This window comes from Megalopta genalis, chromosome 5, assembly GCF_051020955.1.
Source record: "Megalopta genalis isolate 19385.01 chromosome 5, iyMegGena1_principal, whole genome shotgun sequence".
NCBI lineage: Eukaryota > Metazoa > Arthropoda > Insecta > Hymenoptera > Halictidae > Megalopta > Megalopta genalis.
The window spans coordinates 14,878,181-14,905,503 of record NC_135017.1 but is presented as its reverse complement, the minus strand read 5'-3'; the positions used below and the strand labels follow the sequence as shown (position 1 = coordinate 14,905,503).

General features: G+C 42.6%; 6 protein-coding genes across 9 annotated transcripts; 3 read left to right on the top strand and 3 right to left on the bottom strand.

Moving 5' to 3' along the window:
- The first annotated feature begins 1,230 nt into the window (after positions 1-1,230).
- Sidpn (bHLH protein similar to Deadpan) lies at positions 1,231-5,300 on the top strand. Of its 2 annotated transcripts, none has more exons than XM_033481586.2 (3): positions 1,231-2,669; positions 2,775-3,029; positions 3,226-5,300. In XM_033481586.2, the coding sequence occupies exons 1-3, from the start codon at positions 2,463-2,465 to the stop codon at positions 4,477-4,479; spliced, it is 1,716 nt and encodes a 571-aa protein (XP_033337477.1). In that variant the 5' UTR covers positions 1,231-2,462; the 3' UTR covers positions 4,480-5,300. The 2 variants fall into 2 exon arrangements, with proteins under 2 accessions (XP_033337477.1, XP_033337478.1); XM_033481587.2 differs by having other exon boundaries at positions 1,234-2,669; positions 2,802-3,029.
- A 1,513-nt stretch (positions 5,301-6,813) lies between these two features.
- 128up (GTP-binding protein 128up) lies at positions 6,814-12,598 on the top strand. 2 transcript variants are annotated; one of them, XR_004491914.2, is made up of 9 exons: positions 6,814-7,518; positions 7,599-7,764; positions 7,827-7,957; positions 8,024-8,263; positions 8,335-8,503; positions 8,570-8,699; positions 8,774-8,896; positions 8,974-9,157; positions 11,911-12,598. XR_004491914.2 is itself a non-coding variant. In XM_076522233.1 (8 exons), exons 1-8 carry the CDS (start codon positions 7,477-7,479, stop codon positions 9,074-9,076), a joined length of 1,104 nt encoding a protein of 367 aa, XP_076378348.1. In that variant the 5' UTR covers positions 6,814-7,476; the 3' UTR covers positions 9,077-9,414. The 2 variants fall into 2 exon arrangements, 1 of the variants encoding a protein (XP_076378348.1); XM_076522233.1 differs by lacking the exon at positions 11,911-12,598 and having other exon boundaries at positions 8,974-9,414.
- Positions 9,378-11,849, bottom strand: dila (centrosomal protein dilatory). Its single transcript, XM_076521762.1, is given in 8 exon segments — positions 9,378-9,516; positions 9,587-9,922; positions 9,983-10,239; positions 10,300-10,677; positions 10,754-11,246; positions 11,287-11,356; positions 11,443-11,533; positions 11,595-11,849. Coding segments are annotated over 8 exon segments (2,019 nt in total).
- Positions 12,599-12,825: 227 nt separating the features above from the next.
- On the bottom strand, positions 12,826-15,345 carry LOC117226843 (dnaJ homolog subfamily C member 1). The gene is made up of 7 exons (XM_033481588.2): positions 14,759-15,345; positions 14,546-14,647; positions 14,269-14,487; positions 13,951-14,192; positions 13,573-13,873; positions 13,272-13,490; positions 12,826-13,191 (listed from the first exon to the last, which is right to left on the bottom strand). Exons 1-7 carry the CDS (start codon positions 14,903-14,905, stop codon positions 13,126-13,128), a joined length of 1,296 nt encoding a protein of 431 aa, XP_033337479.1. The 5' UTR covers positions 14,906-15,345; the 3' UTR covers positions 12,826-13,125.
- An 832-nt stretch (positions 15,346-16,177) lies between these two features.
- fwe (calcium channel flower) lies at positions 16,178-22,005 on the bottom strand. 2 transcript variants are annotated; one of them, XM_033482030.2, is made up of 6 exons: positions 21,630-22,005; positions 21,424-21,544; positions 20,936-21,143; positions 20,712-20,819; positions 19,827-19,989; positions 16,178-18,932 (listed from the first exon to the last, which is right to left on the bottom strand). In XM_033482030.2, the coding sequence occupies exons 1-5, from the start codon at positions 21,630-21,632 to the stop codon at positions 19,863-19,865; spliced, it is 567 nt and encodes a 188-aa protein (XP_033337921.2). In that variant the 5' UTR covers positions 21,633-22,005; the 3' UTR covers positions 16,178-18,932; positions 19,827-19,862. The 2 variants fall into 2 exon arrangements, with proteins under 2 accessions (XP_033337921.2, XP_033337922.2); XM_033482031.2 differs by lacking the exon at positions 19,827-19,989.
- Positions 22,006-22,206: 201 nt separating this feature from the next.
- LOC117227086 (ATP-dependent RNA helicase DHX8) lies at positions 22,207-27,008 on the top strand. Its single transcript, XM_033482028.2, has 6 exons — positions 22,207-22,464; positions 22,889-22,974; positions 23,048-23,821; positions 24,085-26,348; positions 26,418-26,598; positions 26,668-27,008. Exons 1-6 carry the CDS (start codon positions 22,371-22,373, stop codon positions 26,887-26,889), a joined length of 3,621 nt encoding a protein of 1,206 aa, XP_033337919.1. The 5' UTR covers positions 22,207-22,370; the 3' UTR covers positions 26,890-27,008.
- Positions 27,009-27,323: the final 315 nt, after the last annotated feature.

Genomic DNA, 27,323 nt, shown 5'->3' with positions numbered 1-27,323 from the left:
GAGTCGTCGTAACTCCCTGCATCGCGGCGTTATCCTCACCCATATCCAGTCGCACGCACACGACTCTCTCACTCTCTCTCTCTCTCTCTCGCTCTCATTCTGTCGCCGCACCGTTACCATCACCGCCTTTTCGTTCGTCGCGTGAGACGCCAACCCACCACCGCGAAATATAGACGCGGAGAACGCGGGAGAGGGAGCGAGAGACCGGCGATCCGACGATAGACACCGATGGTCGAACCGCGATAGACGATGACGAATAGGGTCCGACCGCCGATTAGGTTTTTAGCTCCTAAAAGCGGCCGCCGCGCCGCGCCGCGGCAACTTTCGTCGGCTCTCTTTTCTCTGTTCGCGCCGCACCCGGATCCTCGGCAAAAAGTTTCGCGACCATTCGATACGCGGAACAACCGACGGTCGCCCCGGTAATCGCTACCGTAATCGTGTTTGCGAGCGCTTTAACCGGCTCGGGCCCCGAGCCTGCCAGTTTCGTTATCGAATCGCTGGGCCGACGAACGATTCCGAGGCGACCGATAGCCGCGGAGGAAAGAAGCTCGCCTGCAAGTCCCGCCCGATCGGAGACCGATCGGCGGGATCTAGGACAGAGTCGTAAACGTTTCGGGACCGCTTCGACGCGGCGCGAGATCCAGGAGCGACGGGAGTTTCGAGCAACGTCTCGAGATTGCTTCGATACGACGCGATCGGGGAACGAGAGACGCTTCGAGACCGCTTCGAGAAAGAAAAGAGAGAGAGAGAGAGAGAGAGAGACGCGAGGTTCGAAGGACGGGAGGCTCGCGTAATTCTCGCGGAGGGGGCCGCGGCCACCGAAATCCATTGTCGCCGGTGGAGCGATAAAGGGTCGAGGGCGGCGGGGAGGGGGTCGGTAAAAAGAAAGGAAGGGAAAAAGAGATCAAGGTAGGTCGCGTGAAACTCGCCGGCTGGTGCCCGCTGGGAACGGCGGACGCGCGAGGAGCACAGGTACGTGCACGCGTGCAGGGAGAGCGACGAGGGCCGAGCGATCGGCGAGAGGAAAGAGAAAAGAGGAGAGAGAGAGAGAGAGAGAGAGAGAGAGTGCGCGCGAGAGAGAAAGAGAGAGTAAAAGAGAGAGAGAGAGAGAGAGAGAGAAAGAGAGCGGGAAGGGAGGGAAGAGGGAAAAGCGCACGTAGCCGCAGGCAAGGGCGCGCGTGAGCGGGCAAGCTCGCCTCATCCTCCCTCTGGGCCCCTTGACGGCAGTGGCAGCGGCAGAGCGAGCGGCGCGGCGGAGCGAGCGGCGCGGCGGTGGCAGCGGCAGAGCGGCAGCGGCTCTGGCAAGCAGCCACGAACGAACCGACCCCCGCCTCACGCACGACCAACCGCGGCGCGATCCTCCGCGCGATCCTCCGCGCGCGGCCCCGGCTTCTCGCCTACGACTCGCACACAAACGCGAATCTCTGCGAAGAGCCGCCAGCCGCCGCTCGTCGACTCGCAGTCCGTCACCGTCGCTCGTCGAACGAGGACACGCCGCTCCGTCGACGCGCGAACACCACAGTATTTCCGAATCCTCGAGTCCGAGCCGAGAGAGTCCGAGAGTCCGATTACGAAGCACGGAGTACGAAACCGAGTTCGAGGCCCGAGGTTTCGAGTTTCTCTCGCGCGCAAGACGATCTCTCTCCGCCGCACGGTGCATGTCGCCGCCGAGAAGATGCTCTCGGCCCGTTTCACGTGTCGCCGCGTTGCTCGCGCCGCGACAGGCCGGATAGGAGAGCCGGCGGCGAGAACCTAATCGAGAGTGTCCGGCGATCGCGGTGCGTCCTACAGATGGGACCCGTCAGGATCGTGACGATGAGTGAACCGAGTGAACCACGTGACCACGCGTTCGGCGAAGCTCCGGAGGAAACTTTCCGGCTGCGGGCTCGTCGCTCGAAGTCGCGTGCATAGAGGCCGCGTGGAAAGCGCGCGCTTTCACCCGCGAGTGGGTCGAAGCGCGAGAGGAAGCGCTTCGTGAGAGGCTCGTTGGAATAATAAGACGGACCGGTATATATACCGGCAGGAGTCTCAGCTGATAGCACGCGCGCGTATCGAAGGGGCCATCGTCCGTGTCGATGCCACGAGCGCGTGAACGCGCGGACGCGTGATCCTCGCGCGGTCGGCTCGCGAGTGGAACAAGACAGCTCGAGTCAGACGATAAAGTTCGCCGCGCTAAGTAGCAGCTGTCTGGACCGCGAGATGCTGAGTGCCTCGGCTGCGTCGGGCCGGTTACTCTGGGCATCGAAATACGCTCTGCGACCGCCGCCTCTGTTGTCGCCGGCGCCGTTCCTGCTGCTCCCGCTGCCGCCGCCGTCGCCGTCGCCGTCGCCGTCTCTGTCGCCGTCGCCGTCCCCGACCCCCCTGTCGCCGTCGCCGTCGCCGTCCCCCGTCGTCGACGACACCGTCCGCGCGACTCCCGTTGGCACCGCGACAACCGGCGAGGGCCTGCGCGGCCTGCTAAGATGACCGCTCGTCTTCAATCGTTGAGGCATCAGGAGAAGAAATCGGCCGGTAGCAGCGGTCACAGGCAGCACCATCATCACCACCATCACCACCACCAGCACCAGCATCAGCAGTCGTCGCAGCAGAGCCTGCACCAGGGACCGAGTCCGGCGGCCAGTCCGAACCCAAGTCTCAGCCCGAGCCCTAAACATCCGGACGGTCGTCGAGTGAGTAGAACACGCGAGAGCGTTTTTTCCCCCATCTTTCTCTCTCTCTATCTATCTCTCTTTCTCTCTTTCTCCCTTTCTCTTCCTCGGGAGTTTTCATAACAGTTCCGACGGCCGGTCGCCGCGTTCCAGGCAAACAAACCACTAATGGAAAAGCGACGGCGGGCGAGGATCAATCAGTCGCTGGCGGCGCTAAAGGCGCTCATCCTCGACAGCGCCCGGCTGGAGAACACCAAGCACAGCAAGCTGGAGAAGGCTGACATTCTCGAGCTGACGGTCCGCCACTTGCAGAGGCAGCGGTCGCTCGCGCAGCCCGGCCTATCGAGGTACAAGGCTGGCTATCAAGATTGCTCGAGGGAGGTACGTGTTCCGCTTCGGGACCGGAGCTCCAGGAATCGGCTCTCCTCGATGGTCCCTTTCTTAGCGGGGGAGGGGACCGACGGGGCCCGATTCCTGGAATTCTGGTGGCTCGGTTAGACGTAGAGAAGAGACGAGAAAAAGGGAGAGAGAGAGAGAGAGAAGCGTGGTGTCTGAGAGCGGGACTTTGACGCCGCAGGTAAGTCGATACCTGGACGCCCCGGACATAATCACGGGGAACACGACGCCGATGGACCCTGCGGTGAAGCAGAGGCTGCTGCGTCACTTGGACAGTTGCGTGTCGGAGCTGGACTTGGATCTGGGTTCGAGGCCGGATAGCGGATTGGGCAGCAGTCCCGGAAGCGTGACGGATCGAGTGACGGGCGCGGGAAGTCCCGGTCCGTTGGAGCATCACGTGGCATCGACCGCGCACTGCAGCACGGCCCTGAATCCTGCCGGCCTGATCAAAGCCGAGATCCCGGACGTCGAGCCGGCCCGGCCGGACAGCAGTACCACCGCCGGCGACGAGAACAACAACAACAACAACAGCAGCAACAGCAACGGGAGCAACGCGAGCAACGGCAGCATCGGGAGCAGCAACAACGGCGGCATCGGCAGCGGCAGCGGCGCGAACGGTCGGCCGGCTTCTGCGTTCGGCCAGCTGAATCCCGCCGGTCTCGATCCTCATCATCACCCGCCGGCCCCGCCGCCTCCTCCTCCTCCGCCGCCGCCCCCTCCGCCGTTGCCGCCGCCGCCGGCCACCGGCATACCGATCATCGATCAGGCCCCCGGCTCTCAGCCGAACTCGAACATGCTCTCGGTGGTGCAAGTGATACCCTCGCGGCTACCCGACGGCCAAGTGGTCTTCCTGCTGCCCAGCCACTACGTGCAGCTGGCCGCGGCGGCCGCCGCGAACGGGATCAGCATCGGGCCGAACCCGCCGACGGCGATCTGGGCCGCCACCAACATGTCTCTGCTCAAGGCGACCGACAAGCTCGCGAAGCGCAGCCACGAGGACATGCAGGAGTGGCAGGACTCGGCCGCCTCCGTCGCGGCGGCGGCCGCGAATCAGACCGTCGTCGTCTCCGGCAACGCTTCCGTCTCCGCTTCCGTTTCCGCGGCCGCCTCCGCCGCCGCGTCCGCGTCGGGCGCCGCGTTCCCGGCGAACGCGACCGCCGGCCCGAAGTCCAGCAAGAGTCCGAGGCTCGAGCAGCAGCTGCAGCCGGAACAGCCGTTGGACTTCACCACCACCTCGAAGAAGCTGAAGACCGCCGGCGGCAGCCAGCATCAGCAACAGTTCACCATCCGGTTGGCAGCCGAGGGGCCCATCCCGCAAGACGACAGGCCGTCCAGTCACGCCAGCAGCAGCGATTTCGTCACCGGCATCGGATCGCCGTCCCCGCTGCCCCAGCAGCCGATCAGGGACGAGGAGGGCATGTGGAGGCCCTGGTGAATTCGTGAACTTGTGAACAAAGTGATCTCGGCGAGCCACGCCGGCTCGGCCCGGTTGTATTTCGCGGTACAGTGATCGTCGGTTTCGAGACGACGCGAACTCTCTTCGAGACCGGACCCAGACCGGACCAAACTGTTTCTCCCGGCTCGCCGAGAGAACCCGTTGACGATCGCCTCGCGATACGAACGCTGCGACGAGAGCATTGTCGTGTACATAGACCTCCCTCCCCGATCCCCCCATCCTCCACCTCCTCGACGAGTATAGATTTATTTTGATGTTGACTAGGTGTATACAAGCGTTGGCGAGACGCTGTGCAGAGAGAACGGTCGCGGTTCAGATCGAATGCGTGGAGGACCGGCGTGTGCGAGATGCCGCTCGAATTCCTCGTACACCGACGTACTTAGGAGACACATCGTTCGGTATATTATAAATGTATCCGGTCAGACATACGTTTATAATATACGCCGAGCGAGCATTCTTGTAACATAAATATATATGTATAGACGCGAGAGAGAGAGAGAGAGAGCGAGAGAGAGAGAGAGAGAGAGTGAGAGAGAGTGAGAGAGAGAGAGCCCAGTCCCCGTTCCACGTTTCTCGGTTCCGTATCGCTCCTGTCTTTTCTGGATCTTGTGATTTTACGTTGGCTCCCACCACCGTCTCCTCGGTTCGGCCTTGTCGAGTTGCGGAGGACGAGGCGCGGCTGTATAAAACGACGAAACGTTCCATTAATTTATTACTATTCAAATTTTGTTGTACGATACTCGAGAGGTCCTTGTGGCAAAGACTTAGAACAAACAGTGTATGAAACGAAACGAAACGAACCAACCAGTGTCTTTGATTTACCTGCTACGAAACTTTGCAGTCTCATTCACGATGGACATCGTGGAAACCGGAGTCCGATGGGAAGTACGAAAGCAACGCGACTTTGTCCGCGTACGCTTTTTTCGCAGATGTTCGGCCGGTTCCGTTCGGCCGAGACGCTTCGTCCTCTCTCGACGCGTTTTCGCGTCGTCCGTCGACGAGGCGTCAATTTCAGGGCGGTCCACCTTCGGGACGACCATCGGGAGAGGTATGGAACGATAACGGCAGCAGTGGCACAAGCAGCAACGGTAGCAACGGCAGTTGCAGCTGTAATGGTAATAGTAGTTTCGACTTTACTTTCTCTCGACGCCAAAGTCTGACCTTCTCGAACCTTGTAGCTGTTTTACAGCAGTTTAACCACCTGTTACGTCGAGACAACCGCCGAACTTTCGCGCTTTTCTTTTTACGAAACACGCGAGTATTCTCGGCGCCGCGGCGCGCCGCGCCGCGCCGTTCCAACACCCCTTTCTCACCCCGTTCGTCATCGTTCTCGGATCGATCCGCGATCCCGGCGAAACCGATCGCTCATCGACATCCTAACTGTCACGTGTAAATTATGGATCTTCGTCCGAGATGTTCGAGACGAGATTAAAGACAGATCGGTCGTTATTAACGTTAAAAAATCTCCACGAGAATGCATAGAATTATCATTTTTCCGGAACCCTTGCAGTCGAGGATTAGGCCTTCCGGACACTCCGTCGATTTTCTTAAATTTCTAACCTATACGCTAATTATTTTTCGATCGAGTTATGCCTATCGGAAAGTATATTCTTCGAGCTTTAATTTGATATGCGAAACACTTAAAAATTCGAACGGGAAAGCATTGAAATTAATTTTCTTTGAATCCGGCACGAATCATTAAGTTGCCTAACAGTGATAGTTCTTATAAAACAGGTAATTTTGTTATGTCATAGGCTTAATATGTGCACTTTTATGATTGAAAATGAAGAATAGGGCTCTAACAATGCGATTCCATACGTTTCCCGCATATTTGAATCGTAATTAATTAGTTATAAACAATGTTCCGTTTTATGTTCAACTATCGAAAATTCGCGCAAATGATTCGTGCCGCATTTTGCATAAGAAGCCAGGTAAATCCCGGTACGAATTTTCTGCTGCTCCTAAACAGCCGAATAGCGCCACTCCGATGCAGCGGCAAAACGCTCAAACTGTTCGCCAAATACCGACCGCGCAGCTCTACTGTTCGTCGATAGATGGCGCTGGCAGTCAATCCCAAGACATTTACCGATCTACAAGCGCCTGTCGATAATTATCGGTAATTTGGCTAACAGTTTCAGCTTTTCGCCACTGCATGAATTGCCGCTAGTCGAGGACTTGGAAATGGTAGAAAATTCGTGCCCGATAATATAAATGTCTACCTAACCAATACTCTTGGATTTCTATTTGATCGATAATTTAAATATAAATTGTATCGACGAAACTTTTGGTATATTGTAAATATTAAACCTTTGCACAATAGTGGTGACTCTGAGGCATCGTTACAAATTATTATATCGCGTTTCAAAATGATTTTTAATACTGTAAAAACTGCTACAAGTGTAATCGTTGTACGAATGACAAGACTCGATTTCGTATGCGTAAAGTGAAATAAGTCGTATAAAATGGAAATATTATAAAAGCAAAGGGTTACTTCAACTTTTTATTGTAGCCTACCAGCGAGTTTCATTTACAAAACAGGTTAAAATAAATCTTCAAAGTTTCAAGATTGACATCTCAAGAAGTATTGACGCAACAACTGCGGAACAAAATATTTAAATTAAAACATTGTTATTATATTGCGTTACCTTGTCACGTTCTCACGCAAACTTAGGATCCGTATATTACTTGTAGAGTTTGGATCGCGTAGGTTACGTACATTTCTTCTTCTTATATTCCAAAGCTGTAGTTTTGAAGATGGCGCTATCGTTACCGATGCGGACTTCTTTATGTGTTTAGCCATTTTCCATTGTGTGAAACGTGTGGAAGTAACAGAGCGCGTGTAAATTGTCAGCACGTGCGAAGCTAACGGAAGAAACGAGTAATCGCTGGGGTTTGTAATGGAAGAACTTGAGAGATTTTAAACAGAAAACGTATTCTAGTTGTCAGTTAACGAGAACTGATTAAACTCTATCCAAGATGAGTACGATATTGGAAAAAATCGCCTCGATCGAGGCCGAGGTAACCTCTATGTCCACCATGAAATTTTTCCAGATGTCCGTTCCCTCGTATATCATCTCATAAAACTATTTTCTCGACAGATGGCCCGCACCCAAAAAAATAAAGCCACGTCCGGTCATTTAGGTTTACTCAAAGCAAAGCTTGCTAAACTGAGACGGGAGCTAATCACTCCCAAAGGAGGTGGTGGTGGTGGTGAACAAGGTTTCGAGGTGGCCAAGACCGGTGATGCTAGAATTGGCTTTGTTGGTGTGTAATAAAAATTCCATATATTCGAAATGCAACAAGAACTAACTTGTTTGTTGCTGCAGGCTTTCCATCCGTGGGCAAATCTACTTTGTTAAGCACTCTGGCTGGTGTGTATTCCGAGGTTGCTGCATATGAATTTACTACTCTTACTACTGTCCCGGGCTGCATAAAATATAAAGGGGCAAAGATACAGGTATTTTTTAGTCACTATAATTAATGGCTTAGAAACCCGGACTTACCTTTTGGTTGCCTCTTTCAGTTATTGGATTTACCTGGTATTATCGAGGGTGCGAAGGATGGCAAAGGACGTGGTAGACAAGTAATTGCAGTTGCCAGAACTTGTAGCTTAATATTCATTGTTTTGGACGTACTGAAACCTCTTGGTCACAAGAGATTGATCGAACATGAACTAGAAGGTTTTGGATTGAGGTTGAACAAGCAACCACCAAATATTACTTTCAGGAAGAAAGATAAAGGTGGCATCAATTTTCAAACTACGGTAATTAAAGTAATACGAAACGAACAGGGAAGGCTATGCAGTTGTTTTTCAAATTGTTTTATCATTTGCAGTGTCCCCAGTCTGAACTGGACTTGGAAACTGTGAAAAGCATTCTATCGGAGTACAAGATACACAATGGAGATATCACGCTTCGATACGACGCCACTTCGGACGATTTAATCGACGTGATAGAGGGAAACCGTGTTTATGTACCGTGCATTTATTTGCTCAATAAAATCGGTAACAATTTGGGACGCTTTATCGAACAAATTTGCATAACAATTTCTCAATCTTGCTTGTTTGCAGATCAAATCAGTATCGAAGAGTTAGATATCATTTACAAAATACCACATTGTGTACCGATCTCTGCTCACCACAAATGGAACTTTGACGATCTGCTTGAGAAAATGTGGGATTACCTGCAGCTAGTTAGAATGTGGGTGCTTGAAATGGTCGCTTTACTGTCTCCACAAGTTATTTATTTAATTACACCATCTCATTTTATTACAGCTATACCAAACCTAAAGGTCAACTTCCGGATTATAATTCTCCTGTAGTTCTAAACAGAGAGAAGAGAACGGTCGAAGACTTTTGCAATAAACTTCACAGATCTATTGCGAAAGAGTTCAAATAGTATGTATTTTTAGAATCGTCTCGAACTTCAATGAGACATTGAGTCGTTCTTCGAGCTAATAATCTTTTAATTTTAGCGCCCTTGTCTGGGGTTCATCTGTGAAACATCAACCTCAGAAAGTGGGAAAGGATCACGTATTGTGCGACGAAGATGTCGTTCAAATCGTGAAGAAAGTATAAATGGACATTTACCGATAACATATTAACGTATAACCGAGATTGTCAAAGCCCTAAAATTGATTTCTTTTAACTCCGAACAAGGTGCGCCATTATATATATACATGCAAAATTTTTTCACTATATAGATATATATATATATATATTTAAAAATTACGATAAGCATAGTTAAGAAACTAGTTTTCTATAAAACAAAATTATTCGCAACTTGCGTAATTGTTTAAAGAACACTGTATCATATTTTAAATGCTACTGAGCGCACAAAAAAAAAAGATAAAGCGCATAATTACTAATAAGTGGTAGTTCATAAACTTTTTAAAATATATTCTCTTCGTTGTTGATCCAGTAAGTTTTCCAAGTGCTCGCACTTTGATTTAACGTCGCCAAGCTCTCTGGTGAGATTCTTTATCGTTAAGACTTTCCGAGTCATTATCAATTTAATTCTAAAAATATGGCACCGTTACGCGAGATCATGAATATTACTTTAATTATTTAAATGTTGTAGCAATATACCTGCTGTGTAATTGAGCCAGGGAAGCGTCCCTGTTCGCGTTGATCAGAGCGATCTCTTGGTAAAGCGACGCAATCTTTCCTTCTAGATCTCTCTTCTCACCCTCTATTTCCTGCCTGACCAATCTTTTGGCATCATCTCTCTCTAAGCTTAATCTTTTCACTGTTTCGTTTACCCTTTTCAGCTCGTTCGTACACTCTTGCAGCTTCCTGTTAGTGTTCTGCAATAAAACTTCGGTTCTGTCTAACTTATCCCTGGCCTGCATCAGCTGCATTTTATGCAACTGCTCGTTGTCCATTGCAGTTTGTAAATCCATGTTGAACTTCTCTCTGAAAGACCTGGAATCAACCAGCAATCGATACCAAACAATTCTCCACCGATTTCTGGTTTCATTTTACCTGAGCTTACAGTCAAACTGTTGTTGAAGAGTCACTTTCGCCTCCCGAGAATCTTTTTCAAGGCGTTCAATAACTAGTTCGATTTGTCGATCCCTTTCTCTGTTGCACTCGGCTCTTATGCTACTCTCAGACCTTTCGATCTTTAAAGTCTGTTGCCTTTTATAGTCAGCGATCCAAGCTTCCCATTCCGACTTCAAAGACTCCTGAAGAACCTTCTTCTCGTTCAAATGCTGTTGCTTCAGAGCCTGCAGTTCTCTCTAAAGAAACATCCTCTTTTCACAATTGAAACCAGAAAATATATCAAATTATAATCGCACCTGGTACAGCTGGTACTGCTCCTGCAACTTGGTCTCCCACTCAGCATTCTGTTTAGCTTGATTCTTGCTGGATTTTTCCCGCTCTGCCTGCAGCTCTTCCATCAGCTTCACTCGCTGATCCTTGAACTGACTCTCTTGTTCTCCTAGCTTGTCTTTGTACCTGGTCCACAAGATATTCTTCTCGTTAGCTACCATCCTCTCGTGGCTAGCAGTCAGTTCCAGCCGCAGCTGCTCCAGCTGCTGATTGGACCTACGAATTACACGCAGTTCCACATCCTGTAACTCCTTCATATGGGCGTTTCTCAACCCCTGAATCTCCTCAGTGTGTTGCTCCATCATGCTCTTTAGTTCTGGCTCCAGTCCCTTCACAGTCATCTCCTTTGCAACGTGATCGGCCATTTAAATTATTGTAAAAATAGCTAATATCAGAATTAAAAGGAATCACAATTGAAACCTTGATCTTGCTGGTCCTGGCTTCAATCCACCGCTCCCTCTTGATCTTCTCAGCAGCAGCAAAGTGCTCCTTGGCCCTCTGCAGTTCTACAGAGTGTCTGTCAGCTGCTGCTTTCAGATCCCTTTGCATTTTCACTTCGACATCCTTCACCCTCTGTGCCAGAGAGTTGCATTTCTCAGTTAGCTCAGTTTTCTCAGCAATCAACTGTTCGATGAACTTCTGGTGTCTCTTGACAATAGCCTTGTATTTGTCCTCTTGGGCATGCAGCTTGGAAGCACTGCCTTTTCGTTGAGATTCGAGCTTCTCGTAGATTGCTTTTCTCTCAGACTTCAGTTGTTCCTTTAACAATGTTATCGTAGCTTCTTGCTCTTCCAGCCGTAGTCGAGCTGTGGCCAAGTCCTCTTCAAAAGCGTGATTCGTAATCCCCACAGGAACCACTCTTTAAAAAAAAAAAATTAAATTCTTAAGGTCCTAATTAGTAATGTCCTAGCTACTCATACCCGTTGCAATTGCCATAAATGAACGTCTGTGACTTGACGAAGACTTCCTGAAGCATTTCAGGGTCCACTTCTGGTACGTTCGCCTTCGTTTCATCCAGAGAGCCTACAGTGTTCATATAGGTCAGCCGAAAATGAAAGAGTTTAATGAATATTGGACTACTTTATTCAATTACTATATTGCCCAGCTACCCTCTTCAAGTTTCGTCAGGAAGGACATTATGTCTTCGTAAGCAGTCCTGCTGCATCCTTTTTTCTTAGAGTCATCCTTTTCAGGCTCCAGCTAAAAACACAACACATGTGTAAATTTTCTTCAAGCAAATCTAAGGATCTCTGTTTCAAACCTGATGTTTTTCGACTTCAGAAACATCACCGGTAATGTTCTTTTCGATCACAGTGATCATGTCACAGAGCTGATCCACAGAGAGATTCGATGATTCAATGATGTTCTGATTGTAGTCTGGCTTGTTCTCTATTCCCATCGCCTCAACTTCTTCCTTGTGGAGGACGTCTCCTTGATTCTTTGCAGGAAAGGATTTCTTCGCAGGCGGTTTTCCATGGATCATTGGATGGCATATATTTATCATTTCTTTCGACATGATCGAACAAGTACTGAGACTCTCTCTGGGGGGTCGTTTACATTTACTCATTTTATTGCAGGTTTCACGGTCGCCTGGGCAACTGCGGGGTGACGATCGTGAAACATATGGGGTGCTGGCCACCCCATGTATTTAATGGATTGAGGGGGTACACCTGGGATAATGTGTAGAATGCGCGGGAACGTAGGAGAAAAATAATTAATTGGAAATGGAGATAATGATTTTATTTCGATCTGATAAGACAACGAGTTGGAGTTCGCTCCAGCTTTCTTCAAGTTCAGCGATCCGACCAAACTGAGTAAATTCAAGAAGAATCAACGACTGGAGCCGCTCTACAATAAATACGAGGAACCAAACGCTTGACGAATATCTAGAGTCCGTAGAAGACTTAATTAAGATATTTATTATACAATCTGTAAATAATTTTGTACAGAGTTTCGTATCACATGCATATACGAACGAATGTAAGTAACTTGTGAGAAGAACGTAAAATCGCAAATATAGTAAATTTTTTTTTCTTCGTTTACTATGTTCGATACAAAATTGAATGGATTACTATATAACATTAAACAAACTCGGGAAATACATTTAACGTTGAACATAATTCCATATTTACATCGATTCTTTTTCGTAACATTTTTGTTCCTTACATAGTAAACTATAACGAGTATATAGAATAATTTATGCTTCGTATAAGTGTATCATTAAGTGTATATTAAATTAGAGAATTGATAAAATTTCTAAAAATATATGAGATGAACTGCATTTTACACTAGAGCGCATCTCATTTTAACAAATGCAGTATCGATGCTTGTTCAGAGAATTGTAGAGTATCATGTGCTTTGGCATTGTGATGTTATGTACTATTTCTCACTAAGTTCAGAAAGTAAAACACGTATTTAATTAGATGAACGGTACTGATTCCGCGTTAGTCTCACAGAACAGGAGAGTGTTCAATCATTGTGCCGCATCAGTCTTTTCCTCTTAATTAATTATTAAATTTATTAAATAAATACATTCTCCAGAAACACTTAAGAATAGAATCATGTTAAGAGCAATAGTCTCTCTTTACGTATAAAGTTTCGACACTCTTAATTGCAATTATATTTCATTTCTGTGTAAGAGAATCGTTAAGAAATCTGTAATTTATTCATATGAAATGTTGTACAACAGCCTTGAAATATTCAGTTTCACGAGATATAAATTGAATACCATTTCTGGACTTGATTGTATGGACTACACACTTTTGTCAAAGGAACATCTTGTACATGGCAGGCTACTGAGTTTGTTGCTTCTTCTTCACTAACTCCACCAATTGCCTATACCTTACTTGGCACTCATCCTTCAAAAAAAAAAAAAAAGAAAGGTAGTCGTAAATGGTACTAGAAGAGCACTTGTTATTTCAATATGCAGCTACCGTACCTTTGTTTTTCCTTCGACACAATTCGCTATTTTTTCCCACCTATCTACAGACGTGCCCTTAGGATATTTAATAAGCGCTGCCTCGAACGCTTTTTGTTGCTCTTGACTCCAATCACTGACATTATCCACGTTCTCAGCTCGGGTCTTGACTTTTTTCGGACGTTCTTCTACCACAGTCTCCTCTGACAGAGAGCTGGGCTTTAAACCTTCGTCTTTCACCTGTTAAATATGTATTCTATTTAGTGTTTATCCTATTCGGACGGAACGTGCTTTGAATGAATGAATTAATTAAAATAGACACCTTCTTTGCCATATATGTTACATCCGCAACTGTGCGGTTCATGGCGTCAGCAATCTTATCCCATCGTTCAGGTGTACCACTAGGGTATTTTTTCACGAGTTTAATAAGCTCTAATATATCATCGTCGACCCACAATCCTCCGCCAGACGGAGCAGGCTTTTGATAGACATGATTAGTCTGATCGCTAGATTTCTTTGTAACTTCTTTATAATTGTTACTGCTTCTTTCTTGCGGGGTGAAACCGGGTCTCCTTCTTCTGGTGCGAGGCACAGGCTCTGGTTCTTGCTCATGCTCTTGTGCTCTGTAATAGTATGTAGAAAAACGATTAAAACGGAAAAGAGAAATATGCTGATATATGTTCAGGCAATGTTCACTCACAATGCCTCTTCTTCTTCCTTTTTTCTACGTTTTCGCTCTTCTAACATATTATACACTGCACGCACGATACTGGGTATGGACAACGTAAAATTTACAATCCACTTTGGAAACTGGAACGGAAGAGTATTCCAAATGCTTGGCGTAGGAATCTTTTCCAAAATATCTGCTAGATCTGGTACATCCATTTTACCCTTTTTATTCTTCTTCTGCATCTTCTGGAGCCTACTTCCTAATACTTGCTCCTACATTGAAATCATTCATTAATTTTCTATCCAACTTAAGCATAGTTATCTGTGACGTTAGAGAGGATTTACGTACATATGTATATCTCTTCTCAAAATATGCACCCCAGGCTACCAAATATTGTCCAACGGTAAATACTAAGAATAAAATTACACTTAATTCTAACATTCCCATTTTCCGCACATGGCGGTAATAATATACAGCTGACCGCCAATTTGGCAGGCCATTGACCAGCACATTGTCATAGCGTTGCCGCTTTCCTGAATCCTTGAGTACATCATATACGGCAACTAGCTGAAATAGAATTCAACGATTAATTTGACTTCAGAATGTCACTGATTCCTTGACCTACCTTCCTGAACTGTTGTTCCGCATCCTCTGCGGGATTTTTATCAGGATGCAGCTGCAGAGACAGCCGCCTGAACGCCTTTTTAATCTCCGACGCATTTGCAGTCTGGCAAAAATAAATAATCGTGATCACTCTGATGAATTGTATCTTTCATTAATTCAATCATTTTGGAGTATTTCAGAGTTGTGATCCGGCAGTGAAAAATGGGTAACGAACCTGTGAGACTCCGAGGACCTCGTAAAAGTTTTGATTGACTTCTTCGACGACATCGAATACTTCTAGCTCGTCATTATCCCAAGCGCTCGCGTACTTGTACAAGTCGAGGAAAGACAAAACACCGAGTAACAATAATGACAATCTCATCTTTTTGTGTTCTCCACTACATGCGTACGATCATATCCGTCGGCAATGTTCACGGTCAACGATACTAACGTTCTCTCGACGACTGTCGTTCACGCGACGACCATTGCTTTTGTTCCGACGAGTCCGTCGACCAACCAGCAAAGTAGAAATATGTTAAAACGGAAGGTGCCACATCGCAAGCACTCGAAGAGGTTACGTTGATCAGGAAACGTAGGCCGTGTGTAGCGTCGAAGATATCCGTATGGCCAACACCACGTACCCAATGCGCACGCGTGCACAACTTTACAATGCAACCACACCTTCAGAACCGTTGCATTTGAGTTTTTAATAAATTTGCCGTATAGTACGTTCTTTGAGCTTTAATTCAAGCCCTCAAACATTAAAAAACTCTATGGGAAAACAGAAAAATAGTTTCATTTTGAAACTCTTCCATTTGGGCATATGAGAACAAGAGCGAGAGCAAACAGCTGAGTAGCGCCAATGCCTATGATGGCAAAAAGCACAAATTGTTAGCCAAATTATCGACAGACGTTTACAGGTCGGTAAACGCCTTCGAATTAACTGCCAGCGCCGCCATCTATCGACAAATAGTAGAGAGATTTGGCGAACAGTTTGAGCGTTTTGCCGCTGCATTGGAGTGGCGCTATTCGGCTGTTTAGGAGCAGCAGAAAATTCGTGCCGGGATTTACCTGGCTTCTTATGCAAAATGCGGCACGAATCATTTGCGCGAATTTTCGATAGTTGAACATAAAACGGAAAATTGTTTATAACTAATTAATTACGATTCAAATATGCAGGAAACATATGGAATCACATTGTTAGAGCCCTATTCTTCATTTTGCAATCATAAAAGTGCACATATTAAGCCTGTGACATAACAAAATTAATTGTTTTATAAGAAGTATCACTGTTAGGTAGCTTAATGCTTCTTGCCGGATTCAAAGAAAATTAATTTCAATGCTTTCCCGTTCGAATTTTTAAGTGTTTCGCATATCAAATTAAAGCTCGAAGAATATACTTTACGATAGGCACATAACTCAATCGAAAAATAATTACCGTATAGATTAAAAATTTAAGAAAATTAAAGGAGTATTCCGAAGTTATCTAATTTTTGTTGGTATTTTTTATAAAAAATTTAGATGATAAAGTAGTCTTGATTATATGGCATCTTGGTATCTCGGTCATCCCAGTGATCACTTTTGGTGGTCTTTTCAGAAGTATATTATTTATATAATCATCTTGTGACGGATCATTAAATAATCATTTACGTAATTTCAGTAATTTGACTTATTTATTGACAATTTCACTATACATATATGTAAAGAATGGTCAAGCACATCAACATGTTACTTTAATTGCTAATGTAATACATACATAACAATGTATCTCAAACTTCTGTTTAATAAATTCCTATTCAAAGAATACAACACATTTGACCCTTTCCATCATAATCTCTTCTTACATAAATCTATTTTCTTCATATGAATATTCGAAGCTGAGTGATAATCACAATAAAGTAATAAGCAGTACATGAATGATAAATTCTAGTCTGATATTTTATGCAATGGAAGCTTAATATCTACATACTGTATTTCAGTACAGTTCAAAGAAACTATTTACCTCTTTAAAATTTATACATGATTTACTAATCTATAGTCAACTATATATACATACATCCATTATGGAGTATGACTCTGCCCATTAATACTTGGTCAAAAGTACATGTGAAACTATAAACCATCGGACTTTTGAACACATTTTTCGTGACAGGAAAATATAATTATAATATTCATCTTTATTCCTACTTATGATATTCGATTAAAGTGCACGCAGATGTAGTTTCTTGTATAGTCTATACATCTTATTCTTTAATGAATTGTTCTAGATGTTTCTTTTATTTTGTTTACTGTGAATCTTCACAAATATGTTTTGTGTTTCGTAAAATGTACAGTTTCTTTGTTATTCAATCAAATGAGATCATGAAAACGCTCAATATTTGTTTCCAATCAAATCCTTGATTTGTACCGTACACTATACAACTTATCTTCTCACTTAACATTACATATGATTTGATTCAAACAGGCATTTATTGTATAAAGATAGACAACGTATGTAATTGCTTTCATATGTTTACTAAAACGTGAAGTTTCAAATTTTGTTATTAAAAAAAAATATTGAAAAAAGAAAAACATGAAAGTTTCGGGCGACCACTGTGTGCAGTCTCTATATAAACTACATGCGATGTATAAGCGTGTTGCATTGCATACTTTCCCTCCCTCTTATGCACATTGAGTCGCTCTACATATGTGTAATGTGAGTATTCTATGTTTTACACGATATTAACACAAGATACTTAAAATCTTAGTTATAAACAATCACAATGAAACACACTAATCGCAATAAACGTAAGGTTTATAATATAAATTATAACGACATAGTCATCTACATGCCGCTAAAAATGGCATTTAAATTAAATTCATTTGGCAGATTTGATACAAATATCAATATCATGGGTCTAAAAATCTACCTAAATGTGGAGCATTATATAGACTATATAAACTTACATATTTAATAAATAAATAATTTTAAATTAGGAATGTAGGGAAAGAAAATGATCGAGTAGAGTTCGATAATTCGGAATTGGAAATAAATGCTTATTTGATTAGAGATACATGACGAAAAAAAATGAATTAAAGTATTACTGATAATGAGCAAAAGTTGTTGGTGTATTTACCACTGAAGAAAACAGTTGTGAATGAAACAATATGTAACCTAATTATTATAAAGGACTAAACATAATGTATACACATATTTTTATAAAAACTGGATCACATACGATAAAATGTATCAACAGCACAACTCATTTTATTCCTTCTCTTTGCCACATCACACGAAAAAAGTAGTGAACTCGTTTAATCAATTTTAAAACTATATTTGGCCATAGAAATGAAATATTTACTACGAGGAATTCAGTTCGGAAGTCTAGATTCTAAAATCGTTATATAAAAATACACGTAACAGAAATTTACATATGTATCAGACAAAGAATGAATTTGAATACATACATATAGGAATCAACGTGTATACATATATACAATTAATTTGGCAGAGAGAAGAATATTAAAAAGTACGTATAAGAAAAAAATTATGTAACTAACAAATTATGACTCGTCCATCTTCAAGACCTTATTGAGTAATCTGTCTTAAAGTCTTAAAATGCTTTGATTTTGGAAGTGTTACCTTTGTTTTTTTAAAAAAGTCAACTTATATATTTGAAAATATAAAACTGCAACAATCGATCACATCCAAAATCGGTTAGTTAATTAATTGTATTCATCACGAATTTCGTTCTTAGATCATGCTGGTATGACACGCGTTACAAGTAGTAGGACCACATGGAAACCAAGCCCATGAATATAAGTTTAGAATATGATTTGTGTGTAGCAGTCTTTAACTTTGGCATTATTTGAAACAGGAGATCGAAACCTGATTTTTCTCAGTATACATTTATGAGTGCATGCATTTATGTGAGCAAACGATATGTAATTTATAATGATGCAATGTATTCTTGTTATTAATACCAAAGTTTTGAACTGGAAGTGTATCAGACAGTATGTATGACGAAACAAACTTACTGTAACTAATATTTCTTTAACATAACAAAAACAATTGACTAACATTTCATTCAAACCCTGACACAAATAATACAAACAACTTACATAATAAATAGTACCAATTCCATTTTTATGCAATACAATTTTTATACTATTATTAAAAAATAAATAAATGATTTATTGCAATAATGAATGTTCATGGGCTTGGCTGATCATTGTTCGACCAAGTCAACATTCATCATCATTCATACACAATGATAGACTTTCGCCAATTAGCTCTTAGAAGTCAAACATTACTATCGGGTTTACTGGAAAAATCGATTGGTTGAGCATTTTCAACAAGAGTGGCCTGCATACTCGATGAAGGAACCTCAATGGTTGTCGCTGATGATCTCATTTCACTAAGAGGTGCCCTAAAAATTTATACATCATTAAAATTCAACTATCTTTTTAACAATTATATAACGTATACTTAATTATAAGAGAAATGATTTTAAAAAATATATACATTACATATATGTATACAAATATTATTAATAAATAAGATTTTAATAAGAATATGAGTATCTATTTAAAAATGATTTGAAGATTTAATATTAAACATAATTCCGAGTAAGTTCTAAAGCAAAAACGCGCAAAATTCATTATTATGCAAATTTGATGTTCTACGTGCATAACATAGAATTGAAATATAATAACGGAATAAAATATCAATGAATTAAAGGACTAAACTGTATTAAAAGAATTATAGATGGTCGTACCTAAGTCTAGCAATCATAAAAGGCTAATAATCAAAATTAGAAAGTTTAGACATTAATACTAGTTATAAATTCGTGACGGTAGCTGCAATTTAAATGTTTCTATATGCATAAATAGGTGTTCCTTTTTTACATATAGGAAGAACAAGTGATAGCATGCAGATGATTGATTTGAATGATATAAACGTGTTTAACATATACAAGAACAAAATATACATGTATATCTTTGATCTAATCAAAGGTACATATTGTAACATGGAATATTAATAAAATGATTTGCATATAAGATAAGATAACATATACTTAAGCGTTGAAAGCATTGTTTACCTTGTAAAATTTAAACACATATTATAAATAAGGAAATACTATAGTAGAAATTTCATGAAGTGGATCAATGAAATGTGCAAAGCGTATGTAATGCAAGGAAGTCTTGTAATGCTAACTCTATAAAATCTAGCAAAATTATAATATATATATCATAAAGATATAACAGAAAATCTACAGAAACTACAATTATAAGAATAAATTTTAAACTTTTTATATTATTGCCTGGTTAGTGAAGTGGTGCAATGAATGTTTGATGATTTATGAACGCCTCCAGTCACCAGGATCCTCCACGATAGTTGTAGGGTGATCTGTAGTAGGAGGAGGTACAGAACCCTGTGGGGAACCCATACCCGACGTCATTCCTGCTTGGTCGGGCCTGGATCCTCTGTTATTATTAGTGTATTAGCAACAACACTGGGAAATTACACTTATCGAATATATTATTGTTATTTTAGCAATATATTATTTAGTATTATAATTTAATGATGCCATGTAGTAAATATTTAATAATCAATTCAGTAAAATTCAATAATAGATTCTATTAATAGTTTTATACACAGTGTTTCAACTTCTAACAAGTAAACTTGCAAAATATATGAACATTTACAAACTTAGTTCTATGACTTTGTAGAGACATTTGTTTGGGAGTTTTTAAAATTTACTGTTATATAAGATTATATAATTAATTTATAGTTGTATACACATGCATATATAATTAATTATATAATAACTCTTATATAATCTATTTTTTTAATCGAAACCCTGAGTCTTATTTCCTCTAATTTTGAGAAAATATATTTCTTTTATTTTGGCTGTAGTATATGCTTTCAAAATTTTTGTGATTCAAATTTAAAACACTATGTATACAATACGAGTTACCCAAAACCCATAGCAACAAACACAAACATAAATACAAACGAACTCAAGGTAATATAAACAATTACTCTTCCACCTAAAAGCAAATGTGTGCACACATTATTGCAGAACACACCATATAGTTTGTTTAGTGTAATACAATACAAGGAATCATTATGATTACTGGAAATGAATATAAGAGACAGAATGTGAGAATATCATTTAACAAATACTTGTAAATAAGATACTTACTTTCGACCAAGCGACATCAATCCATATATTACACCTGTTGCAAATATTAGGCCACCGCCGAATATACTATTCATCCCTGTACAAAGGAAGACTGGTGGGACTGCCATTCTGAAATAATGAAAAAATGCTGCACATCTGATTTACAAGTAAAAGAATATAGTACTCAAAATGAAAAAAATACAGCACAGAAAGCATTAAAATATTTATTTGAAAGGCACACTTACAAACAATATGCTGCTGCTCTATTCCAATACGGTCTCTTTTCCACCCAATCGCTTAAGTTTTGTACAAAATCAATGAATAGACAGCAACACGGTGCCTCTATCATTACAACTATAAAACCAGCCATCATCTGCCACACGCCACTAATTAGGCAACTTACAGAACCAAAGAGTATCATTACACAATTCCATGCTCCAAGAAAAATAGCAACTGCAACAAATTCATCAAAATTATAATACCAAACTAATACAGATTTTTCAAAGTAGCATATCTTATTTGCTACGCGGTATTAGGTATTTTTCTTGGAACTAAAACGAACTTATAAGCTTCGTATTCACTTTATATTAAATTATTGTAAATCTATGTATAAAAGTTCGAACATTATATGCATTCTTTTACTATATAAAACCTGATAAATATGACAGTGGGTCGATGCTAGGATGGTGAAATACGTGACGTATGTTAAAGTATATAATTTTCGAAGACGTACTTAAACTTCCCACAGTACCGAGTCCTCGTCCAGCATATTTCATCCACCAAGCTACATCGTCCTTGGCAACAGGGTCTTGTCCTGGCCTCTGCATGATCGTCATTATTTTTTCGGAGAGCGACTAAAACAGTGACGGTACCATCGTTCTTAATACCATGACCATCTGTCGAGGCGATCATGTTCTCAAAAATTTCGAAGACATTTACCATTTTGACCGTTCCTCTTCTTCACCAGCTGACAGGACCAAATGGAACTGACAGCGACAGCACACTAAGGATCTTGTTGTTGTACGGAAAATCGATCCGCGAGTTCGAGTTTCTTAATTACGTGGGCAGAGGCGCTTCTATCTGTCAACGATTTTAGTTCTCACGTGAAATTTTCGATGTTTAGGTGGTTAGGTAGTTAGGTAGCACGTTAGGTGGATAATGTTCCTGCTACCTGCAGTTGCCAACCTACGTGATTCAACATATCTGAACATAACCTCTTAGCTCGACAAATCACTATTAAATTAGATGTTGAAACACCAATAAGATACGAGCATCTTGAAGTTTATTTTCTTAATTAACAAATTCTTAGAGATAGAATATGATTTCGATCGTTTCTCTTGAAATTAAAGTGGAAATACAATACTGTAATAATAATACATAACAATAATAATGATTTATCGCATAAAAAGTGTATACAGTAGTGATTAGATTCCAGAATGATTCCTGATTGGTTGATGCTTCACAGCTAAACAGTGCTGCCCTCACGGTTCTTGAAAAAGAGAGAAAGTGACGAGTGAGCAAGAGAGTACGGTTCTCTTTCTAAAGCAACTGCGCGAACCTGGATGTGCAGTAAAATGGTGGGGATAAAAATGCTTACTATGGTTATGTCAGTGGACGGTGAGGATGACAGCATTGGTTCAATTTTCTATTCCGAAGACATTATCGCCTAAATAATTAAACATGGATGAAGTTGCGAAGCTCGAACATTTGTCATTAGTATCAAAAATTTGCACAGAATTGGAGAATCATTTGGGATTGAACGACAAGGACTTGGGTTAGTAATGTAGGAAACTATTCTATTTATTGCTTAAACAGTGACGCATACAAAATACAATACAAAACGACAGTAAAGAAAGATACAACAATTCTCGTAATCGCGTATGCCGAAGTCGTAAACCGTGTTCGTAAGCCGTATTCATTATAATTCCGTATCGTAAATCGTGATCGTGATCGTAACCGCGTTCGAATTCAGCCGTTTCGTTTCATCAGCGCCTAACGCTCACTGATCGTCATGTTTAGATCGCGACGCTTACGTATGCACGCACACGCATGTCGCCTGAGGTTAACGTACGGTATTATGATTTCGGATTCATAAAATCGTAATGTGTTCGCGGATGCTCTAGTCATCAACCTTCGGCTCCTACTCTGACGATTAATCATTAGTTCCACGAGTTCATGATGTTTTGTTCATTTTACAGCCGAGTTCATTATTCATTTAGCAGAGAAAAATAGCACCTTTGACAAATTTAAGAAGGTTCTCCTAGAAAATGGAGCAGAATTCTCAGTAAGTAATTTATAGAACCGTATTTACAACTTTTCTTAATTTTACACATTGTAATGTATCATTCTTTCATTAGGAATCATTCATGGCCAATCTCTTGAGGATAATACAGCACATGAAACCCTCTAAACCAACACCGGACAAATCTGCATTGTCTGCCATCAAACAAGATGAATTAGCCCAAAAATTCCCTGGCTTAGCTTTGCCAAATGAGGAGCCAAAGGTAACAGATATTAAGGACCTCAAGGATGACGACATAGTCAACAATGCAATGGCAAGCTTGGAAGAATTGGCACCGTCTCACAAGAAGCCTAGCAATGAAAATAAAAAGGAGAGTGAGCCATTAGAGACTGACAAAAAGATCAAACACTCCAGAAGGAGTAGATCTAAAGACAGAAAAAGACACAGATCGCGTTCGTCCAATCGCAAAGAGAAAAGGCATAGATCACGGTCCCATTCTAGATCACGTGGTCGTTCGAGATCTAGGGACAGAAAGAGGCGAAGGTCGAAAGATCGTAGAAGATCGAGATCACGAGACAGAAAATCCCGCGATCACAAAGACCGACATTCTGGTAGACATTCTTCATTTAGAAATGGATCAGATAGATCCCGATCGAGATCCGTCGAGGAAATGTCTATGGACCCAGAAGTTGGGAAGATTTACTCTGGGAAGGTCGCCAATATTGTCCCTTTTGGCTGCTTTGTGCAACTGGAAGGCTTGAAACGCAGATGGGAGGGACTTGTTCATATTTCCCAACTACGAAGGGAAGGAAGAGTTGCCAGTGCCAGTGACGTAGTTTCTAGGGGCCAGAAAGTTCTGGTGAAGGTTCTCAATATTGGTGGACAAAAGGTACGAGCCATTTTACGTCCATTTTAGGTCCGAACGTCTTGAAGCCTTAACTAGACGTCCTTAAGACGTTTTAAAAACGTTCCGAAACGTTGTTTCGACGTCTGAGATTTACGTCTTGAACGTTGTTTCCACGTTTGAAGTTTACGTCTTTAAAACGTTTTAAAGACGTCCCGAAGTAGACGTTTCAAGAGATCAGTTTTATATTAATTCTTTTCTTATATTCTTTTTGTTAAATTTCCTTGACTAAAATGTGATGGTTTCAGGTTTCTTTAAGCATGAAGGACGTCGATCAAGAAACCGGTAGAGATATGAACCCAGTGGTGGCTGTCGCTAAGACTGAGGAAGACGAGAAGCATTTGCGCAATCCCGACAGACCAACTTCGTTGCTGGAACTACAGGGCAACTGGGACGAGGACGAGACTTGTTCCAGGAAGCGTGTGCAGAGGCTGTCGTCTCCCGAGAAGTGGGAAATAAAGCAGATGCTTGCTGCGTCTTGCATCGACAGGAACGAGTTGCCAGAGTTCGATATGGAAACTGGAATTCTTCCACGCGAGGACGATGAGGAAGAGGACGTGGAAATCGAGCTAGTGGAAGAGGAACCGCCATTTCTGCATGGCCACGGCCGGGCTCTTGGAGATCTAAGTCCTGTTCGCATTGTTAAAAATCCTGATGGTTCTTTGGCGCAAGCTGCAATGATGCAAAGTGCTCTGGCGAAAGAGAGGAGGGAACAGAAAATGCTGCAGAGAGAGCAAGAAATGGACTCTGTGCCGACAGGCCTCAATAAGAATTGGATTGACCCTTTGCCAGAAGCTGAGAGCAGGACTCTGGTAGCGAATATGCGAGGAATTGGTTTGCAGACCCAGGACCTTCCTGAATGGAAGAAGCACGTGATAGGCGGCAAGAAGTCGTCTTTTGGGAAGAAAACGAATCTAACTTTGTTAGAGCAGCGCCAGAGCCTGCCGATATACAAGCTCAGAGACGATCTAGTAAAGGCAGTCACTGATAATCAAATTTTGATAGTAATTGGCGAAACAGGCTCAGGAAAGACCACCCAAATCACACAGTACTTGGCCGAGGCTGGGTTCACTGCTCGTGGGAAGATCGGATGCACTCAACCCAGAAGAGTGGCTGCTATGTCAGTCGCCAAAAGAGTGGCTGAAGAATTTGGTTGCCGTTTGGGACAAGAAGTAGGCTACACGATTCGTTTCGAAGACTGTACCGGCCCGGAGACCAACATAAAGTACATGACTGATGGTATGCTGCTGCGTGAATGCCTTATGGACCTTGATCTGAAAACTTACTCCGTTATAATGTTGGACGAGGCGCATGAACGCACGATTCACACCGATGTCTTATTCGGTTTGCTTAAGCAGGCAGTAGGAAGAAGGCCAGACCTCAAGCTCATCGTCACGAGTGCCACTCTGGACGCTGTGAAATTCTCACAATACTTTTTCGAAGCTCCAATCTTCACTATTCCTGGCAGAACGTTTGAGGTAGAGGTGATGTACACGAAGGAACCGGAGACTGACTACCTGGATGCTGCACTGATTACAGTGATGCAGATTCACTTGAGAGAGCCACCAGGCGACATATTACTTTTCCTAACTGGTCAGGAGGAGATCGACACAGCTTGCGAAATTTTGTACGAACGGATGAAGTCTATGGGCCCTGATGTTCCAGAACTAATCATTCTGCCAGTGTATTCTGCGTTGCCTTCTGAGATGCAAACCAGGATATTCGAGCCAGCTCCGCCAGGTTCTAGGAAGGTGGTAATAGCGACGAATATAGCTGAGACCAGCTTGACTATCGATGGTATTTATTATGTAGTGGATCCTGGCTTCGTCAAACAAAAGGTATACAATTCAAAGACGGGAATGGACAGTCTGATAGTGACGCCGATCAGCCAAGCTGCTGCCAAACAGAGAGCTGGAAGGGCCGGCAGAACCGGTCCAGGAAAATGTTATAGGCTTTATACTGAAAGAGCTTACAGGGATGAAATGCTGCCCACTCCAGTTCCGGAGATCCAGCGCACCAATTTAGCTACCACTGTATTGCAACTGAAGACCATGGGCATCAATGACCTATTGCACTTTGATTTCATGGATGCGCCGCCTGTGGAATCGCTTATCATGGCCTTGGAATCCTTGCACAGTCTAAGTGCTTTAGATAACGAAGGTCTCTTGACAAGATTGGGTAGAAGAATGGCGGAGTTCCCATTGGAGCCCAACTTATCAAAGATGTTGATCATGAGCGTACACCTACAATGTTCTGACGAGATATTAACAATTGTCAGCATGCTGTCTGTACAAAATGTGTTCTACAGGCCAAAGGATAAACAAGCATTAGCAGATCAAAAGAAAGCAAAGTTTAATCAGCCTGAAGGCGATCATTTAACTCTACTAGCGGTTTATAATTCTTGGAGGAATAATAAATTTAGCAACGCTTGGTGCTATGAGAATTTTGTACAAATTAGGACTTTGAAACGTGCACAGGATGTACGCAAACAGCTCTTGGGTATCATGGACAGGTAAGCAATTATATTTTCATTTTAATAATTTTGTGAAATAATACTAATTTATTATGTGTTATTTAATAGGCATAAGTTGGACGTTGTGTCTGCTGGGAAGAATACCGTGAGGATTCAGAAAGCTGTGTGCTCAGGTTTCTTCAGGAACGCTGCGAAAAAGGATCCTCAAGAAGGGTATAGAACACTGGTGGACAGTCAAGTTGTTTACATTCATCCGAGCAGTGCTTTGTTCAATAGGCAACCTGAATGGGTACGTGAATCGAAAATAAAATTCTCCAATCATTTTGCAATGAGAAATCAATAATTTGTTTCGTCACAGGTCATTTATCACGAGTTGGTACAAACTACCAAAGAGTACATGAGAGAAGTGACCACCATAGATCCAAAATGGCTAGTGGAGTTTGCTCCAGCTTTCTTCAAGTTCAGCGACCCAACCAAACTGAGTAAATTCAAGAAGAATCAACGACTGGAGCCGCTCTACAATAAATACGAGGAACCAAACGCTTGGCGAATATCTAGAGTCCGTAGAAGACGTAATTAAGATATTTATTATACAATCTGTAAATAATTTTGTATCGAGTTTCGTATCACATGCACATACGAACGAATGTAAGTAACTTATGAGATTGTCGAAATAGAATAATTCTATTACTTACCCAAGCCCGTGTCGATCAGCCTCAAATAACAAGTGTTCGAGTTTCGCAACTTCATCTGTGTTTAATTACTTAAGCGAGATACTAATGTCTCCGGAATAGAAAATTGGACTAATACAGTCATGCTTCACCATAGTAAGCAATTCTGTGTGTGTGCTTCACCATAGTAAGCATTATTATCCCTACCATTTTAATGCGCATCCAAGTTCGCGCAGTTGCTTTAGAAAGGAAACGGGAGATGTTCGAGCTTGAAAGGCCTCATTCACGCGTTTCCTGAAATTTTAACATTGCAGTGCCTTCGCCAATGAGGGCTTTCAAAAGA